The sequence below is a fragment of the Lottia gigantea genome (assembly GCF_000327385.1).
Source record: "Lottia gigantea unplaced genomic scaffold LOTGIsca_58, whole genome shotgun sequence".
Classification (NCBI taxonomy): Eukaryota; Metazoa; Mollusca; class Gastropoda; family Lottiidae; genus Lottia; species Lottia gigantea.
In genome coordinates, this window is record NW_008709979.1 from 649,086 (window position 1) to 670,417 (window position 21,332).

General features: G+C 30.8%; 4 protein-coding genes across 4 annotated transcripts; 2 read left to right on the forward strand and 2 right to left on the reverse strand.

Moving 5' to 3' along the window:
* Positions 1-484: 484 nt before the first annotated feature.
* Positions 485-1,592, reverse strand: LOTGIDRAFT_235025 (hypothetical protein). The gene has a single exon (XM_009063484.1). It carries the CDS (start codon positions 1,485-1,487, stop codon positions 501-503), a length of 987 nt encoding a protein of 328 aa, XP_009061732.1. The 5' UTR covers positions 1,488-1,592; the 3' UTR covers positions 485-500.
* Positions 1,593-1,922: 330 nt separating this feature from the next.
* Positions 1,923-12,690, forward strand: LOTGIDRAFT_235026 (hypothetical protein; the record flags this gene model as incomplete). The annotated part of the gene is made up of 18 exons (XM_009063485.1): positions 1,923-2,618; positions 2,932-3,235; positions 3,930-4,081; positions 4,329-4,430; positions 4,702-4,855; positions 5,070-5,178; positions 5,410-5,540; positions 6,271-6,483; positions 6,881-7,035; positions 7,204-7,313; positions 7,694-7,781; positions 8,070-8,152; positions 8,623-8,838; positions 9,086-9,179; positions 9,360-9,423; positions 9,601-9,738; positions 9,933-10,088; positions 10,381-12,690. 18 exons carry the CDS (start codon positions 1,923-1,925, stop codon positions 12,192-12,194), a joined length of 4,779 nt encoding a protein of 1,592 aa, XP_009061733.1. The 3' UTR covers positions 12,195-12,690.
* An 859-nt stretch (positions 12,691-13,549) lies between these two features.
* Positions 13,550-15,912, forward strand: LOTGIDRAFT_235027 (hypothetical protein). Its single transcript, XM_009063486.1, has 3 exons — positions 13,550-13,829; positions 14,483-14,662; positions 15,223-15,912. Exons 1-3 carry the CDS (start codon positions 13,662-13,664, stop codon positions 15,811-15,813), a joined length of 939 nt encoding a protein of 312 aa, XP_009061734.1. The 5' UTR covers positions 13,550-13,661; the 3' UTR covers positions 15,814-15,912.
* A 477-nt stretch (positions 15,913-16,389) lies between these two features.
* Positions 16,390-19,930, reverse strand: LOTGIDRAFT_166422 (hypothetical protein; the record flags this gene model as incomplete). Its single annotated transcript, XM_009063487.1, has 10 exons — positions 16,390-16,527; positions 16,632-16,688; positions 16,947-17,137; positions 17,193-17,266; positions 17,721-17,802; positions 18,077-18,190; positions 18,405-18,420; positions 18,741-18,907; positions 19,223-19,482; positions 19,911-19,930. The coding sequence occupies 10 exons, from the start codon at positions 19,928-19,930 to the stop codon at positions 16,390-16,392; spliced, it is 1,119 nt and encodes a 372-aa protein (XP_009061735.1).
* Positions 19,931-21,332: the final 1,402 nt, after the last annotated feature.

A 21,332-nucleotide genomic window follows, 5' to 3' on the forward strand; every position in this document is an offset into this window, starting at 1 on the left:
ATTTTCTTTTTAGATAGCTTAAATAGTCCAGTCCAGTCCAGTCCAACATGAAAGTTCAGTTAAGCTAATGCTCTATATTCAACTTTATAGACACTGCTGCCAGTTGCCCAAGAAATCTGGTTTGCATTTTCAATTTCTATTTATTTTACCTCTGAAATATGAAATAGACTGATTGTTACAAATATCTCTGCCGGGTGCAGGTGATTGATTATTATGAAACTGCAAATTCTGTAAATTTGGCCTGGATTACTTAATACTTCCATCAATCAGCATCTTGGTATCTGAACAATGGAATAGCTCATTTATTAGCTTGTAAGACTGTACTAGACTATAAAGTGCACTCTTTGGCTTAAAAGTCTTCCTTTGTCATAAAGGATATATATAACATAATTTAAAATTTCCATGTAATGATCTTAAACTGTATTGGTAGACTTGAACTAGAATTGTTTGTTATAAGTACCCGCATACTAGATAAAACAACTTATTAATAAAGAAATTATTTATTCATTAATATCATCATGTAGACTTTTTCTTTTCTTTTTCTTCTTTTTCTTAGAAATCTCAGAAGTTCCAGTAATTTCAGTATCTAGAGAATCAGTTACACTATTTACATCTGAAGCAGGAATATCACTGTGCTTCCTTTTTAAGATGCTCTTTTCTTTTTTATCTTTTGATATCTCTGAAAATAGTCTTCCATCAGTGAATGAAGACTCTATGACATTAGATTTAATATCTGTATTAAGAGTATTGGTTTTGTTTTTAAGACCTTCAGATGCTGAAGAAGTAGGCTTATCTCTATCTTTTTTGTATCTTGCACCATCAATGTCTGCTCCAAAGGGAACATATCTTTGTTTCAACCCACTTGGTATCGGGTTTTCTTTTTTCAAAATATCATGATATATTGGAGAGAAAGATTGAAGTTTTTCTGATATTTGTACACATCCTTTAAAATGAGGACCAGAAACTAAATTTTCATTGTCACACAAAAGCGTTACCATATTGTTCTCTGAATCACTCCTGAAAAATTCTATTTCAAACTTGCCACCCTTTAATTCATGACGTCCTTCCATTTCAACATTCTGTTTCTTCAGTTTACAATCTTTTGGTGCCATAATTAACCAAAGTTCTTCATCTTCTTCAATATCTTCTAATGACATGAAATTAGTTGAGTTTATTTCAGTCTGTTTCATTGCAGAAAATTGTGAAGGTAATAGTTTATCAGAGTTTTTCTCTGCATTGTCACTTTTACTGGCGTTTTCATTTTCATTGCTCATACTATCTAATCGTGTATCGAAAGATGTAAGGGAAATATTGCTCTTAGGAACTGCTGATAGCGGCAGTTGAGGAGTTTTAAAAACGTGCTCTACTTTCAGTTTATTTTTTGTAGGAGATTTTATTTCGAATTCTACCTCCGAATCTGACGGCTGTTCTAGCTTCTCGGTAATAGATTTTGCTAGATCAAGTATATCTGAGTTGATTGAGTTCATCAGTAAGATTAAAATCCAATCAAGCTAATCACTAAATACTAATCAGTATCTATTTGATCCAATTGACACTAACTCATTTGATCGTTTTAGTTGTTGATGGACATGTGCTTGGTTTTTTCAATTACAAGATGATGAAACCTAGTAAACGAATAAATATTCATACCATTCATAATTTTTCTTTGACATTGTTATAAATTTTGTCATGGCATGAATCTACAAGTTACAAGTTCAAATTTTATTTTAATAGCAAAATTACGAATGCAATTTGCCTGATTTTAATTAAGAAATTGTTTCGTTTTAGGTTGAGAAAGAGTTGAGAAAATAAAGTGTACCATGGGGGGAAACTTGAAAATGGCCGCCACGACTTTTGTTTTTATTTACTTTTCTTGAACAACTCCAAATCGAATTATTGCCACATATTTTAAAAATATCAGAATGGGAGAACGTGAAATTAAAAATCAAACAGTATTCCTCATTGATCTTGAAACTCTAAATCTAACAAATGCTGCGGAAAGAAAACAAGTTCACCAATCAATTATTTTGTCCACCTTTCGAATTTTGTATTTTTTTCAATGTCAGTCTCATAAATTCAACACCGAGGATACTGGCAAGAAAGGAGACACCCTGAAATGGAGTTTCAAGTTTTTTCACTCATCAACTTACAAAGCTGTTCGAAATCAATCCACTTTACGAGAATTTAGATTGAAACATTTCAGTGAATTTGAAAATGAATGTGAGAAGATCCTATCAAAACAACAGATGAAAAGCCAATCTCCTAAAGAAAATCCCCAAAGTAAAACTTCTAAGACTTCAAGTCCAGCTGATAATTTGTCAAAGGCCCTGAAAGAGGTTATTTATGACTTCCAATGGGAAAGTCCAGAATTTTTTTCACCAATGAAAGGACGTAAAAATCATCTGAAAAAAGCAGTACCCACTTCATCCAATTCAGTGTTCGTGTTTTCAAAGATACCAAAGGATGCTCAAGACTTACGTAGCTTTTGTGGAAAGAAAGTGATAGATGATGAAGTTTTTATGGATTCATTTATGTCCTCATCATTATTTGATATGTTTCACATTTTATCTAAATTATCATTGTTTTGGATTGATACAGAACTTCATCAAACATTTAAAGTAAGTATATTCTATGACAGAATCTGGTAGGGAGGGTGTTTACTTGAAATGAAAAAGTAAAACTCTGAAGGAATGAATGACATTTTGCCACAGCTTGAAACTTGTTAACATACAAACTGTGGTGGTACAGTAATTGATATTAAAGCGGTCATAGATAAGTCAACGTTATTGCTTAGTTGCCCTATATTGATTATTATTGTACATGGGATTGTAGAGTGAAAATCTGTTAAGAGCCAGAGATCTAATTTTGCTCTGTGTTATTTATAATTCAATATTTTTGACAAGTAAGGTATCAAATAATTTTTTTTTTCAGGATAAGAATGCTCAGGAAATAGTTAGTAAAAGTTTAAAGAAAGTTGGCGGTTGTTTTATTTCTCTGAACAGTTTAGTTAAAATTCCGCTTAGCAATTTCAAATCATGTGTTCATAAACCGTTGTCAGATATCAGTACAGAAAAACATTCCCTGCAGCCAGAGGAACAGAAAAATGATAGAAATTTTGGCTGCATATTTAATGACTTTATTAATAATTTACCTATTGAAACAGTGTTACATCACAAAATAGATACAAATACAGACAATGACTGTGAAGTAGAGGCATGTTTTAATCTTGTTGATGGTAAGCAATGTTTTCTTATTTTTTACCATAATTTTAACTGGAATCTTATTTCATAAAATTACATATTCTTATTGACAAGCTTGGGGTAACTGTTGCTCACATTTTAGCACTGGTATTAAATAGTATTTGATTGGATTGAATGGATTTTAAACAGTAATTTTTTCTTTAGGTGATACTTGTCATGCAGTTCCAGTTTTATTATCTTCCTGTTTGAAAAAAAATCACACAGATAATTTGTGAGTATGAAAACATTTAAGTTTCTTAAGAGCTTTAGGATAATCTTGTCCAGAATAAGTAAACACATTGTAAAAGTAAATATTGACAGAACTAAATCAAGTTGTTAAAGTCAACTGTCAAATTTAGACAATTTAGATGAGTTTCTATGGAAATAGACAGATTTAATCAAACATGTTTCATTTTTTACTTAAAACATGGTTGCTGCTATTCCTTTCATTTAGTCACCATACTGAATGATCAGTCTATACAAGACTAAAAAGCATTTATAGCAATTTTTGTCTATTTGAAAGGGTTGCAGCAAGTGATTCTACTGAAAATCAAAGTATATCCTTTACATTGTTTTCTGATATACACAATACCAACAAGATACCAACAGGAAATGATGTAACTATTAATATCAGCTGTAAGAAGAATACTGCCAAGGATGATGACATGCCTACCCAGTTTGTCATGATAGGTTGTATAGCTCATACCAATCCTGATTATCAACATTTACCAATAGCTCAGTCTTACCTATGTCATAATGTAAAGGATTATTCTGCTGCTGGTACCCTACCTAATATATTACCTGATATGTTATCAGATTTAATGAAAGAAGATAAAAAGATGGTACGATATCATATTGAATCATATTGATAATTATTCAGATTTCTCAATTTAGCGTACAGTCCACCGTAGTTTGATCATAGTTTAGGTCTAGCTTGTTTCGTCTTCCATGTGTTCTGGTGCAAAATCCAATAAGCATTGAATATTTGCATTTTGGTTTTGAAACCTACCTAGATGTACATATAAGTATCTTTGTTGAACTTTTTCTATTATAATGTTGAAACACTGGGGTTTTTTTTGCTGCATTTAGGTTGTATTAAGTACTGGAGTTTTGCCATATTTGGGTATTTTACACCCAGTTACTGAAAATGGTTGTATGTTATTATTGTACCACATTGGATCTACTTTACAGGTATATAGTCAACAAATTTTTTTTTAAATCCCAAAAAGGATTGTTTTGATTTACTAAATTCCGTGTCCATTATTAAAAATGACATGAGGATCTGAAATCCAAAGTCATTCAAATTATAACTTTTGATGGTAATATTTGTCTGATTCAACAAATATATTAACAATTCATATCATATTTAAGATAGAGAAAGCTATGTTTTAACAGGAGTATGTCTGTTGTTTTCAGATAGAGAAAGCTATGTTTATACAGGTATATGTCTTGTTATTTTCAGATAGAGAAAGCTATGTTAAAACAGGAATATAAAGATATTGAAGAAAATGATAGTAAGACTGATCCTATACCTTGTAAATTATCATCAAATCAACTTTCTGGACTTGGTCAACAGTTTCATCTTCACTCGAGACAATCCAACCATAAACAAAAAGGTAAAAACTGAATATTGTAAAAAGCTCATTAGGTGCATTAGAGGAAGGATTAGTGTCAAGTCCTTAGTCCTTTTATACATCCATATCACTCTTCCTCTTCACATTGCCTTGTTAAGGCTCTAGAATACAGTAGCTTTGTAATGGCTTTGAATTAACAATTCTTTATGACTATTGACTAGATAATATTTACTGACAAGATAAGATTGTATTATAGGAATTGGTAAAAGAAAAGTGAAGAAATATAAACCACAAGTATTAGATAAATGGCATTTACCAGGAACATCACATGGTATGGAATCTATTGTTATGAAACTAAATGAAAGGTGAGTTATTTGGTTTTCAATTTCTGTTAAGGATATTGATGTGTATTCAAGCTATAGTTTATTTACAACTAAATCAAAGGGCACACAAATTAAATGTTTTTGTTTACATGGCAGTTTTTATAATGAAATTGTATGGCAGTTGAAAATTTATAGCTTTATTACAATGTAGAGAAAGTAAAAACATAATTTCAAAGCTTCCATCTCATTATGTTTGGTACTTTCTTTGAACAGATTAAATGATTTGGAATTCTTGGATTCAAAGGAGAAGAATACTTTAAAGAAGTTACAAAAGTTTTACAGGAAACAAAATCAACCACCAAAATTAGAGGATCTAAATCCTACAGCTCAGTTTCAACATATAGGTTTGTAACTGAAAATTCTCTAATGAAGCCTTTTCAATGCACCAGCAGCCATATTACTGTTTATATTGCGTGTAATTGCCTGTAGCAACTTTCATTTCCATTTGTTAAAAATCATATAAATATCTTGTTATCATATTTCTATGTTTAATGCAACTTTAACTATTTATAAGACTTTTTATTTTAGACTTTGAATATGTGTTTAGGCTCAAGGGGTATAGTTACCAAAATATTTACTTCAAGGGTCGATAAATCTCATTTTCAGCAATACTTACCACTTACCAATTTCAAAATTGTATCTTCGACTTTCAGAAATCATCTATTATAAGTGACACACAAAATATATTTTTTTGATTTTATGAGAACTGTACTTGGGACCTGGATATTTTTATTCTGAAGAATGATACATATAGCTGAAATTTTGCTCTGTCAGCTTTGTGAAACAAATATTTAGATGGCTAAACCCCTGTACTTCAAATCAAATCTTTAGTCTTCTTCAGAAGGAAGTCTGTATATTTTTACAATATTAAAGATAGGTTCCCTTATTTTCATTTATGAAAATGAAAATGCTAATACTTATATAAATATAAAGTAGGGGTGGTCTAAGGACTTGGAAAAATACCAGTTTGTCTGATAATTCATTAGAAACACTAATTAACCAAATAGTTTTCTTAATTTGACACTAAAAATTAAGGAAACCCATTGTTAAGATATGTAAAATATGTTATTGCAGATGAGAATGCTTTGTCAGCAGAAGATATAAAATTGAACAATACAACAACAGAAGCAGGTTATTCATTACGTCGTCAGTCATCATCTCTATCACGAACAGATATCATCATGAATCGTAGTAAACATGTACAGAAACGACAGAGTAGTGAGATAGCTGGGACTGGTGTTAAGACTAGTGAAGATATTAAATGTACTATTGATTTGAGTAATATAGGTATGTTTTTTATGAAACAAGATCTGATATCACACTCATAAGAATTTTGGTAAGGGTCCTTTCGTTTTGCCAACACTTACTCAATCACAAGCATGTGTAATAATTTTGGGTAGGGAGAAAATGCAGGTGTATAATCCTCTATCTCTTATTTCATTGCTTGTACCTTTTCTTAAACAAAACACATTTGAAGTTATTATTGAATTAAAACAACCATACAGCTTAGGGGTATGGTTTTCCATCCTTCATAGAAACCTCAAGTTAAGCCGACCTTAGAATGTATTTTTGTACCTAGTGGGGCACAGGGACAGTGTAGAAATCCTATAACTTGATGGACTCATTAATGGTTTAGCTTTAGATTTGGTACCATAGTTTGTGATATTATGGCATTTCTTTACAGATCTACAAACAGATGAAGATGTTTGTAATTATATAAAAGACCTGTACCAGAACTGTTTAGATACTATAAATAGTAACAATCTAGAAACCACAATACGAACATTAGTTACAGTTGTATTACATTATATGAAAACTAATAACAGATCTGAACCTGAGGTAAGATACTATAAATAGTAACAATACTGATGTCACACTTAGTGGCATTACTGATCTGTAGCTAAATGGGATATGGAAAGGTAGGGCTGAACTTATTTTATTTCTGTAAATAGTCCCTTGTATTACTACTGTGGGTAAAATTTGAAACATAAGATATTTATTTTGTAGGAAAGCTGTAAAAGTTTAATTAATAAAACTATAAAACAATCTAATAGTCAATTACGAGAAAAATATCAAACCAGAACTACAGACCAAGATAAAAAAGACAAAATGTCAGAGTAAGTATTTGTAATCTGAACTCTGAACATCAAGTCCCTGTTATCAAAAGGGTCAATTTTTGTAACATATTTATATAGTACTTGAGCTGTGAAAAGTGCCTGAAATATTTCAATTATTAGCCACTTTCATAACAACAAGTCACAGATTTTGCACTGAAACTCTTTGGAGAAGAGGAAATTTCCCATTTTGTGATAAAATGCAGATAAATCTTGCAACATTCCGCATAAATTTTTTCTGATTAGAGGAATGTGTGAATGCCTTTTGTATGTGAACGATGTCTATAAGCTCTATAGCCTATTAACAATGATGAATTATAGAGTTTAACTGTTAATTTGTTGATATTAAGATGATATATATGATGTGTTATGATGTTTTTCAGTTATAAATTACAGATATTGTTATTATTAGAATTAGAATCTGTTATAATGTCTGAAGATGAGGAATATATAGAACAATGTGCTGAAGAGGTAATCAGTGTTATCTTTAATTCAGCAAGTCTTTATTCTATGTCATTAATGATTTAGGATAGCGAATCCTTATTTTCAAAATCTTAATTTGATAAAATTTCGCTTTTAGCAAATAGGGTGATATGATTGGTTTATAAAACAAACTTTATGATTAATTTTAGCAATTGACCTATCAGATGAAGACAAAGTTTAAATCATTGTGAACAAGACCAGTGAAATATATAGATATACAAAAACTGTTTTCTTATAAAAGTTAAGTTTTGCTGAATGATTTGATGATATTTTCAGGCTGTAAATATGTTGAGAACAGTATCATTTATATATGATCAGTCAGTAGTACCTACATTTCTTAATGAAGTTATAGTAACAAAGTAAGTATGTTTTTAGTGATCTATGCCACCCAAAATAATTTCTGCAAAGGAATGAAACTTTAAGATTTTACAAGATAATTGTTTTTGTCAATATTGCTAGACTGAGGTTTAGCTCATCTTCGCCAGACCAAATTTTTTGACAGTTGGCCTACTGCCATTTGGATTGAAATTAGATAACAATTTTGTTTCTTTTCTTTTATATGATATTTTTTTTCCTCTCCATTGTCATCTGACAGGTTTTCTCCCTCAATCCTGTTCTAATGATGTTATTTTTGACCAACCCAGGTGTGTCACATAAGACCTATTTCTTGATAGCATTGACGAATTGTGCGTTGCAAAACCCAAAGAGGCTGTCTTTATCATAATGCTCTACTTTGGGTTTTGTAATCCTACCATTCCTCATCTATATTATGGCAGACCCTTCTGCCATTTTTTGTTTCAAAGTGAAAATTTGATTAATTTCTCTCCAGTTATTCAGCTACACTACCCAAGCTATTGATATCAATATTTGATGAGTTAATGCAACCATTACCACCGGAGTTAGCAGGTTTTGCTTCACCTAATACTAGTGCAGATACACCTTTAAATCACTCAGTCAATAGTCATCATGATAACTCAGTGTTTCAAGAACCATCTTCTAATACATCTAATCATTCTGATATACTCTTAACTCAACCATCTAGAAGGTAAGCTAATTACTAATTCATATTTAATTTGCTATAAAATCATCCCTTGCAACTCATGATTAAAAGGGAGTTATGTATACCAGCCTTATACAAATTTTTCAAAACTATTTCCTTATAACATTCAGTTCCAAGAAGAAGGTTTCATGAAGAGATCATTACTAAAATGTTAGGAAGTTAAAGGCTCTAGATGAATTGAAATGTGCCATATATCATATATATATATATATTTATATTGATGTTTATTTAGAAGTAGAAGAGTTGTTCATCATCCAAGTTTATCAAATATTGGTAGTAAAAAACAGATTATGGTAGCACTAGATAACAAACCTAAAGTACCAAAGGTATTTTTTATTTAACTAAGAGTTACGCTTACTGACTGACTGATAACATGATGATATTAAACATTTATGTTGTGTCCAGACCTGTCTTTTGGCATTGATATCTGCCCAAGAAAAATTTGTTTACTTTTGAAAGATTGTAAATGTTTATTATATAATCATTAATAAATTTGATTGTTGTAGGAGAAGAAAGAAAAGAGAAGAACAGTAGTGAGTAAACCAAGTAAATCAAAACCTAAACAAGGAGGTAATAATATTTCCTGATATAATATTAAACTAAAATATTAAAATTCAGACTGCAAATTTTGAATTTCCTAAAAAGAACAACCTTGTATTAAAGAAATATATGGAAATTGTCAGCATCATAAAATAGTCTCAAACCCTGTTATGCTCATTTTATTCTGATCATTGTCTTTTTATCTAGAAGCTGTAAAGGTGAGAAGAAATTTATTTGAAGGTGAAAAACCTAAGATAGATCGTCGCCAGTCTGTAGCTATAATGGAATCAGTTCGTAGATCTCCTAGAAAACACAAAATATCATCAACAATTAAGAACTCTTTCGGTAATATTTTATTATTAATTATTCAGATTTGTCCAATTTTTTTTTTTGACAACTTACAACCTCAAATTTCTAAAGTAATGTTATTTATTGGGATTTACACAATTTCTTACAAGTGGAGGACAAAGCTTAAACTAAGATTACTGTAGTTGAATATTCTATCAAGATGAACATCGAGTATGTATGATTTATTTCAGGTTCTCGTTCACCACACAAGAGATTAGTTTCTGAAACACCATCACATAAACAGAAAAGTAACGTAGTTTGGAGACAACAAGAAAGGAAAAGAAGAAGAACAAATTCTAAAGATGATATAAATGTTGTTGAAGAATCTCCAATAAAAGCTTGTGAAGGTAAGATACCAGTAATAATGGTGATAGAAAATATCATATATCATATTTTATTGGAGAACAATCTGGGTTTGGAGGACTCTTAAAGTCAACAGGTTTAAGCAAGCTGACTGAAGTCAAAGTACAGCCCTATGTTGTAAGTTCTGATTCATACTATTAGGTAAAATCTCAAATTTAATCAGATATATTTTGTTGTATTGGTCACTAAGAAATTGTATTCAAATTGATGATTTTATATCCAAATATGTCATCAACAGAAAAGGAATGAGTTTTCCTTGTACTTTGATATTTTCAGATCAAGGAGAATCAGTAACAGAAGTAAAAGCAAGCCCTGGAAGATTTAGAAAGAAGGCTACTGTTACCAGAAGATCATTTTATTCAGCTTCCTCCACCAGGACAAGACCTCGTAATTTATCTGCTTATTATAACTTAGGAGATAGAATAGCTGGTAGAAATCGTGGACTCTCACAAACTGAAGATAAATTAAGCCTGTCGTTGAATCAACTAGCCAAAACATCACCATGTAAAAAATTCATGTCACCTACCCGCAGATCTCGAGATCTCCTAATGTCTCAATTGATGAGTCCATCACCAAATAAAAATATTACCTCAAGACTAGCTCAATCACCAAGCCAAAGAACAAGATCTAAAACACCAAGTAGGATTCTGTTTGAGAGTCCAAGACGAAGAGTCCATTCACCATCAAAGTTATTGGGAGTATCTATTCCTGAAAGTCCTCATGGAAAAACACCTAAGAAGCAGACGTACCACCCCTTACGATCAACAACTACACCAAAATCTAAAAGTTTAGTTTGTGAAACACCAGAGAAAACAACACCTACTAAAGTGTTCAATACGCCTTTAAAACATACTCCAAAACGATCATCTGAACTAAACAACAAAGAAAACCGTGACATCAACCACGAAAACATTCATCACACACCCATATCATCCAGAAAGATTCCATCAACACCTGATGGGTCAAGAGAAACTTCCGATGCTAAAGCCATAGATCATACTCTCAAGTTAAATTCTACAGTATTACATGAGACACCTACAAAAACTCCTAAAAGTAAAAGTGTTAAGAAGGCTTTACTGAAAGACTCTCCTTTTCGTAATACCCGATCTCAAGGTCCTATCACGCCAACTAGGAATTCAGTATGTACAGCCCTGTTTACCACCAGTCCTCTTAAAACATACGTTCCACCTCAGGCTAGGCCTCAAAAAGAAGAATCAGCTGTATTTAAAACACCCAGCAAAACATTCAAATTAAAATCACCTCCTTCAACTCACAAACAAAAATTATTTAGTCCCTTGAAAAATGTATTGGAGAGGAATTCAAAAGTGGAAAATATTTCACCAGATAAACCAACTTATATAATACGAACACCATCTCCTCATGATAAAAATATAAAAACACCAGACTCTTTAGATAAATGGCCACGAGTTAAACGCCATAGAGAATCACCAGCTAGAAAAGTAAAGATCAACAAACCAAGTTTAGCTGATGTTATAGATGACAATAGTGTTTGTGATCCTATTTTAGAATCTAAAATGAAAAAGAAACGACATCTATCAGATTGTGACAGTTCTGAAACATATTTATTATCACCAAAACGACAACGTTTGGACAATGAAACTCACACTCAAACTAATGAGTTGTCATCTAAAGGTTACTTTTCAAATATTAATAACAGTGTGTTCTTACCTATCAAACAACCTGATGATAGTGGGGAAAATAATGGAGATTTTGCAAGGAAAGAATCACCAGTATTTGGTTCAAGTCCACTGCGTACCAAAATGGAATCAGGAACTTTAGGAATTACAAATTTGTTACCAAATAGTAGTCAAGAATCAACTCTATCTGATGTTCCTGTACCATTTCAATCAAAACCTGATTCTCCAGTATTCAAGGGCAAATCACCTGTATCCAAAATACAACTTGCTTTGGACACAACAAAAGGAAAAAAGTTCTCACCATCACTGTCATCTAAAAGTTTAGTCCAGTTGATGAATTCACCATTATTACAATCTGGAAAGAGAGAACATGTGACATCTCCAAGGAAAAAAGGATTGAAGTCCAGGAAATCACTTAAATTAGGCGACTAGATAGTGTTTATTTCTTGCACAACAGAACATTGCCAACTTGAACAGTCTAAGTAGATGCTGTAAAATGTCTGTGATTGTGTTATTTAGGACACTTTTAATCAAAACAGAATTTCTTTCGATATTTTTTAATCATTGTTACGGACAAAAATTTCTCCAAAAATTCTCATGCTCTATCCCCTTCATTTGGATTTGAGGTTCCAAAATAACTTAATTATTTATCCAAAGGTTAGTTAACTAAGTACGGTTTCCATCAGCATAATATAAAGCCCTATTTACAAAATATCAGAATTTGATGTTAACTCAATAAAGCAATTTGTAAAAGTAGATCCATGATTAAGAAAAAGTAGTGTACTGGTGTCGAAAAACCTATATTTATTTTTATCAAAAAGTGCTTTATTTATTGTAATTAATATTTATCATTGAATTCATTGTAGAAATAATGTCAAAAATAATAACCTTATAAATCAAATTTTAAAATAAAGTAATCATCATCTTCAAAACTTTCTTGTTATTTCATAGAATAAAGCAATTTTATTGTCAGTGCATGTTTTAGATATTATGCAGAATCCATTATGAGGACAGTTGGGAAATAGAACCTCTGAACTGATGGCTTCCCTGCCAGCAATGGAAGCAAGTGGGTTTTGCCATCTTGCAGATTTATCTTTATTCTTTTACCATTCTTTGTTATAGTAACTGCCAGGAATAAAATATTGTACTTGAAGTCTTATCAAGAGTGATTTCTGTTTCAAGATAAATATCACCTTGGGTTAACTCAGATATTACTGATTATTTCCCATGAATAATAAAGACAACTGTGATAAAATCATAGTATTGTGAATACATGTATCTTGATTACAATGATTAATCATACTATTACAATGATTAACCATACTATTACAATGATTAACCATACTATTACAATGATTAACCATATTCCATATTCAGATGTTAATTTTTTCCATTTACAAATCTTCAATGAAGATATCGTTTTATTTTTGTTCATAAATCAAAAGTCAAACTGCCAAACCGGAACTATTTTGAAGTTGATATTCCACCTGAAAAATTTCCTGAGGAAAGTACAAAGACTCAAAAAATTAAATTGATTAGTGAATAAACCAACAAAAATAGATACATGTTTACTCTTCAGTGTTAAAATTGTAAATGGTTAAAAACTTAACCAACATATTAAGGTGATCTGGCTGAATTGGCTATTGACCAAACTAAAAACATAAGTAGATTAGTAATTTTATAACCAGATTATATAGACTTGTTAATAATTTTTAACTAACCCTACCTCTATTATTTACTTCTCTTAGTAACTAAGTCTACTTGAATTTGTCACCCTCCAAACATGACTTGGAAGTAAAATCGCTTGAGATTTCTGGACAAATTTTCTAATGATTGTATGTGAATTAAATCTAACATGAGGAGTATGTGATTGAAATGTGGAGGTGATATGTTAAAATTATGTCAACAGAGAATTCACCAGATGAACATATCCCTATGGGAGCATTAAATCACCCGTCTCGACACAGAACAGGCTATGTGGAAAGACTGAAAATTCAGAAAAATCGACTAAAAAACCTTCATATTACAGAAGATACTAGTTCAGCTGTCAGTAAAATATTACCAAAGGTAATAGTTTATATTAAGTAACAATATCAAATGCTAACTTCTGTTTGAAAATTATAATTCAAGAAAAGATATTTAGTTTAGTAACAAAATTATTAACTGGTCATTGTTATTATACATGAATGTTTGAGACTGTACTCACTATCAAATTTGGACATAAAAATCTCTGCTCTTTGTGAATATTAGGTTCAAACAAAAAGATTTTGAATTGTGATAAATTTTATAAATCTACTATATTCCTACATTATACTATATGAATTTCAGGTTGAAATATAAACTACTTAAGTGAGATTGTGAATTAGTTATCAAATTTATAAATTCTGTATATCTTCTATGCTATCTGAATTTCAGTGTTAATATAACTTTACTAAAGTGAGATTATGAATTAGTTGTCTATATTTCTATGCTATCTGATTTTCAGATCAAGATAAGTGAGTTAGACTGAATACAACAGCTTAATATCTATGCTATCTGAATTTCAGATCTAGGTAGAGTAAATACTACAGCTTAATCTCTATGCTATCTGAATTTCAGATCAAGAAAAGTGAGATAAAGTAAATACTACAGCTTAATCTCTATGCTATCTGAATTTCAGATCAAGAAAAGTGAGATAAAGTAAATACTACAGCTTAATCTCTATGCTATCTGAATTTCAGATCAAGAAAAGTGAGTTAGATAGAGTAAATACTACAGCTTTATCTCGAGGTGGTACATTAGAATCTATTAAATTACCATCAGTATTATCAGCTTATACAGATAAATCATCTAAATCTATTCTTACCAGTCTTAATTCTAAATATCGAAAAAAAGATGAAGTTTTTGTAAAACCATTTAGTGTAAGTATACAGCACCAAAATTACATTTTCATCAAAATATTTGTTGAATATTGTAAAAAATCAAATCAAATATTTCTTCAAGAATTCCCACTATTGCCCTAGAAAATGGAGAAACTTGCTAGCTGAACTGAAGGTTTAGTTAGATAAGATATTACCTTCAGATTTTTCAACCAAGTTTCCTCATGTCCAAGATTCAGTTCGGAGGGTCTGTCATGGAAAAAGCAATTTGTCGTTTGGTTGGGACAATAGACAATGGACACGTGCCACAGGATGTGCACGTTAAATATCTCTCAACAGTGTGAAACCCCCAAAAAAAATAGGCTGGTGCAATTTCCCTCCTTGATGGGCCCAATCAAGTGGAAAGAATGTAAAGCTAGATTACATTTCAGTTCCAAATCAGCTTTCAATCTTCAATGGATTTTGATTAAACTAAGTATGCTGAAGTGAATCGAGTTTCAAATTGACACTATATTACTGAACAATCTGAGTTTTTCACTTGCTCATGTGGGCATAATATTTACTTTGATCTTTAATTTTGTTGTCATATTTTTATTTGTCAGTTATTTCCAGAACAAACTATGATATTATCTAAATCACTACCAAGTTTACCATCAATACCAGGCTCTCCAGGACTAGATGATTTAACTTCTGTTATAGATGATGAAATAGTGTATCAACCTACTCCAGTTTATCATGGTAAACATAAATACCAGACAATAGCTGTACGTAAACAATTAGAAAGACGTAAACAAGACCCAGATGAACTGAATTCCGTTAGAAGTGATCAACATTATATTAAAAATAAATCTCTTGCAGTGCTTCCATTAGAAAAAGACAATAGTTTTGTCAGTACACAGAGTGTTCCAATGAAAAGAAACAATGACATTGATAAAAGAACTCTACCTAGACGCTATCGTAAACGTGATAAAAACACAGATAAAACTAGACGTTTCCGTTCACTCGATGCTAGAAGTGATGCTATGAGTGTTAAAAGTGACAGTATATTAAACAGTGTACAGCCTAAATGGAAAGATGACTGTGATTGCCTACGTTGTAAGATGATTAAAAGACAGTTTAAAGATGGTGATGATAGTTATAAAGTTTGGGGACAATATCCTTGTCAACACAATGATGATATTTTATTAAATTAAATCTTTAATTTTCTCATAATTATACATTGATTAGAACAATTAAATTAAAATAATCATTAATCTTTAGAATTTCAATCTGATTAAAATGCAGGTCTAAATATTTTGTTTTTTGCCTTTTCTATTAATTACTACATAATCTGACAAAATTTCAGATTAATCAATGAATGACAAATATAGTTTACCACTATAACATCTTGATCTGCATTTTAGTCACATCATTTGTGATAATCAGATGTGATTTTTCTCCCTAAAAACACAACAAGTTACATTTATGTGCACCCTTATTTATCTGAAAAGGACATGTGTTCTATGAATATTCATATACATATTTTAACTGCTGAAATTACAGTCTGGAAAAATTAGATTTCAATTAATTTTAATTTCAATATTATATATCTTGCCTGTATAAAATTGATGTCTTTGAATGTTGAATTGCTATATAACTTTATGATAGATAGTACAGATAGCTAAAATTGATATCAATTGATAAAGCAAATTTTTGAAGACTATATCCTTTGTTTACTATCAGAGCACAATATCTAACCACTGTGATCATGAAAATGAGGACATCTCTCTTTAACATTCATCTATTTGTTGTTGTAGATCAGAAATTATTTTATTTAAGTGTGATATCTGATCTAACCATTGTTGATGACGAAATTGTTGATCTTTAACTTGACGTTTTAATCTTGTTAACTGTGCTGCATTTCTCTTCTGTAAAATATATAATTGTCTATGTTAATCTAAGCTTAAAGTGAATGTACTTTTAAATATATATATCAAGAAGTGTTCAATGAGGTAAAATATAAGTTACTTACATGTAATACATTAATATTCTGTTGTACTTTATCTATCTGTTTGTTAACTTGATCTGTCTATAATTGTTACAAATAGAATATACAATGAACATCTATACTAAAGAGGAGTAATATATCCAAAATAGTGTTTTATTTATATAATTTTCTATCTACTTCTAAATGTCATTCAAGGATTAACATCTATACTGTTGTCATTCTGCAAATTTCAGATATAGCAAAATATGAGTGCTCTAAAATACACAATATAGGTCTCAATAAACTGAAAATTCATTTTCTTGATTTTTAGCAAATCCTGATAAGTACATAGTAAATTACCTGTCTCCTTGCAAATGTGTAGTTGACAGTTACAACCAAAAGTCTTGTTACCTGAATGTCTGCATTTTCTAACTGCTTCTCTAAATCAAACTGTGTTGATTGTAATTCTTTTATTTCTTTCTTAATTTCTTCTTCTTTCTCTCCACTTATTATATATCTACTATTTTCTTCATTTCTATGAATTTCATTATCTACATAGATATATCATACAGGTTATCAATGTAAAAAACAGTATTATTTATTTACCTGTAATTACAGAATGAGAATCCAGAAATATCTCATAATTAAAAGCAACAGCTCTCTTGAGGTTGTATTTCCAACTACAAAATTGTACACATTCAGAATTAACGTGAAAGCATCATCTTGGTCACTTTTAAGTATGCAAGGAGTGTTTATGAACATCAAACAAATTGGCCACTAATATTGGTGTATAAGCATATGTTCCTAATTCTTAGACAGTTTGGGTGCTCCTAACTGAACGTCATTCTTTTAGGAGATGTTAATTGTGAAGTTGTGAATTCTTACATTTTTCTTGTAGAGCGTCTACTGTGTGTTTCTTATCTTGATATTGTTTATATAAAGGTAAACTTTCTTCATAATCTTTTACAAGTTTGGAATACTGAATCATTTTTTCTTTATTGGTCTTGTATACACTATTTATAAATTTTGCATCAATTAGTTATTACAAGCTTTTAAGAACAACTTTTTGCAAGGACATAGAAATTAGAGAAAATGAAACATTTGATTAAGAAATTAAGAAATATCAATTTTCACCTTTTCTCTTTTTCAATTTCTTTTAACTTTAAATATCTTGATTTTTCAATAGCTGAGTTGTTTATAACCATCTGTTCTATTTCTGTAATATTGAAATACTTTTATAATGTTCATACATTTTAGGCACAAATCTTATATATGTGCAAATTTCTAATGTAAAATTTCAATATTAAAACAGCCATTTCATTGACCAATCTATTAGCAATATGTTATTTTGGATTTTGGATTTTGTTTTGCAGTTTGGATCATTAGTACTTTGCTTTTTTATAGACTAAACAACGAATCTTCAAAGCAAGCATATTTGACAAGAATGTCATATTATCTTTGTTTACTGACAATGTGGATTATGTATTTACCTTCTTCTAAGACTTCACATGACTTATGTTTTTTATTAACAAGATCTTCTGTGACATAAATTTTCTTGGTCATACTGGATATATCTAATAACATTTCACTATTCTTTTTCTCCTCTAAAATTGCAAAATTACACTATTTCCTTTTTGGTACTATCATTAATACTATTTTGTTTTTTTGACCAAATATTTTGATATTTTCATATGATCATGAAAGTTGTCATCAAACGAAGAACAAATCACTTTAATATACAATCAAATGTTACCAAAAATAAACACCAGTTTGTTTTGGATAATTTTGAATTTAAAAACAAATTTTATAAGTGCTTACCCTTTTGAACTTGAGTCTATAATAAAAGAGAATAGGGAATAAAGAACAAGCAGTACCAGTTCTTGATTGGGAGACTAAGGGGAGATAATTCACTACTTTGAAAAGATGAATGCACTATTTATAAAAAAAATCAAGAGAGGTGGTGTACAGTTTAATTAACCAAATAAGAAATTTAATTACAGCCTGATGTAAATCTTGAACAATTCTTAATACCTAGTGAAAATTCAAATCTTTCAGGAAGTTTTCTTTCAGAAATAGAAATCCAAAATCTTGAAGACTAATGGGAAGTAACTCTTCCACCACAAACATCATTAAGTATTTAAATAATAGCATTACCTCCAGTTGAGCCAATACTTGCATATGTTTAGAGATTGCATTACTTTGACATTTCTGTACTAAACTAACATCAGTAACCATCTGGGGTAAACTGACAACATTCTCCAGGGCACCATCAACTATTTGACTCTCCATCGATAAACTTGATGGTATTTCCTTCACTGGTGCTGAAACAGAGATCAAGGATGTGTGGAAATGTTTGGAATCAGAGGCAGGGTATATAAAGTATTTGCTTCTGACCTACACACGTGCTTTTATGATAGTTATAATCTCATTTCACATTGATACTTAATTTTTGGTTTTAAAGGATAGTAGGCCTAATAAGAAAAAATTCTACTATATCATTTGCTGCTCTGCTCTCCAGTAGGTCAAAACTGCCTCAGCTATTCAAATACCAAAAATATTATTCAATTGACCAAGGTACCTGAACTGTCCTTCAATGTTATGTATAACCAAATGATTTCAAAGACCTAATCATATACCTAGAGAAGCTTTAACAGAAGATGTAATGGGGTGTGCCATGACAAGGGGACTAGCTGCAACAGATCTTCTGGGTGATTGTTGTGGTATTGATAATGGAGAAGACTGAACTGGTAGATTATTAAAGCTATCTGGTATCTTCAGTCTCGGTATTGGTAATTTCTTACAGTTCTTCTCTAGTAGTGGTGAAAATATAGGTGAGGTTGTTGAAACTACACCGAATTCTTTATCTAAATGAACCAATCTTCTTAACTTTGGTGGGCTGTAAATGAAATTTGAGAGTGGATGGGATTAAGTGTTGTCATAAAGGTAACACTGGAAGAAACTAAGGATGTGAATACGATTCTTTGTTCAAAAGATATGCAATGTCGTTTTGAAATTTTTTCGATTGTCGGCTACCTTGGCCTACTAGGCCTAGTAGGCTACTTCAGAACAGGAGTGGACTATGCTTCACCTCTCTCTACTTTTTGTTACGGTAAGCCATAAATTATATTATAGGATAAGTCTAGATAATAGATTTAAGTCAATGATGATCTAGATCTTGCACAGTGGTAGGCTGCGTTGTCGTTGGTAAATCGAAGACACCACGTCCACAATCAGAAGTTTTATGTAGGCCCACTGTCTAACATTTGCATTAACTTTATGTGTGGAAATGTAGGCAGTTTTAATTCAAAATAAGAAATAGCCAACCTGCATATTGCCTCATTCATAGCGAAATTTGTAGGTTAGATAAGTAGTAGGCTTATAAAAGAGAAAGATAAATTCAGGCGAAAGTTAAACTGATGAACAGGGGAGATAACTATCGCCTACATTCTTTATGTATAAGGGTGGGATGGGGCAACAAGGCTATGTGGGTTTTTCAAAAAGAATTGACAACACATTATATACTATCAATGAGAAGGATAGGAAAATCTAATCCATATCCCATACAACAAAACAAATCAAATATTTTCAAATATGTGTGAATTGCAAGAGTCAACCGTGACTTAGACGTTAGACCTCGGAAGGAAAGGTATTTATAACTCTATGGGTGGGACATAACAGCTAGGCTAATAATTGTTAGTGTAAAATGCTTATAGCCTTTTATAGCCAGTAAATCTGGTATAAGATCAAGCATCTTATGAAAATCGCCCAATGAAAATTTATAACAGCCTACCGACAAATAAAATTTAGAAGGAGGCTAGCTCTTCTACAGTAGCCTAATATATAATCTAAAGGTTCAAACTATAAATATGTTGAAAATCGATTGTTTTTGAAAAAAAATATAAAAATTAAAAAAAACAGGGATTACTTCAGAACATTATCAGAGATTATTAAAACATGATTGGACATTGAGGAAGGTACGTCATAATGCCTTTTTTATTGAACTGGTACGCAATGCTAAATGCTGCAGTTAAACTATAGGCTATCATAGATAAATTTGTTTATATGACATGCCTTCTCCACAGAACAAGGCCTATATGCTGCTATATTTTAACTTGTTGCATTCATAAAGGAAATTTGTCCAAATGCAGTAAATGAGCGAGATACGTTTAAACGGATCAATGAATAGTCACATATTTTGCCACGTAGAATTAATAACAAGCAAACTCAACGATTTGCCACATCATAACCCTCCCTTCTTCGAAAAACTTCATATACCGTTTACTAAATATCATACAGCATTCTTATACTGGATATTATACTCTATAAGTACTTTCACACGTCACAATTCTGCCAACATTTATCACGTGAACAGTTCCTGGGCGTTTCATTGGAAGATTTTTCTGATAATTTGATTTTTATGAGGGAAAGCATTGATTCTTAGAACCAAAAACATCATTCAACAACCTTTAACTCTAGAAGAAAGGTAAGTGTAACAACCTATCATTTTATGTATTTTATGTATTTTGAATATTATTATAATGCATACTAGATTGGCCTGTCTATACCTTTTTTTTCCAAATTTCTAAATGCCAAATTATGATTTTAGCAAATTCAATCTTGAGATAGAATGGAATTATTTTTGTAATGCTTTTAGCACTGTGAATTAATATGAAATTTCTATAAAGCCTAAAATAAACATGGAAATATAGACCACTTTTTTTCTCTTTGAATCTTGTGCAAATAAGT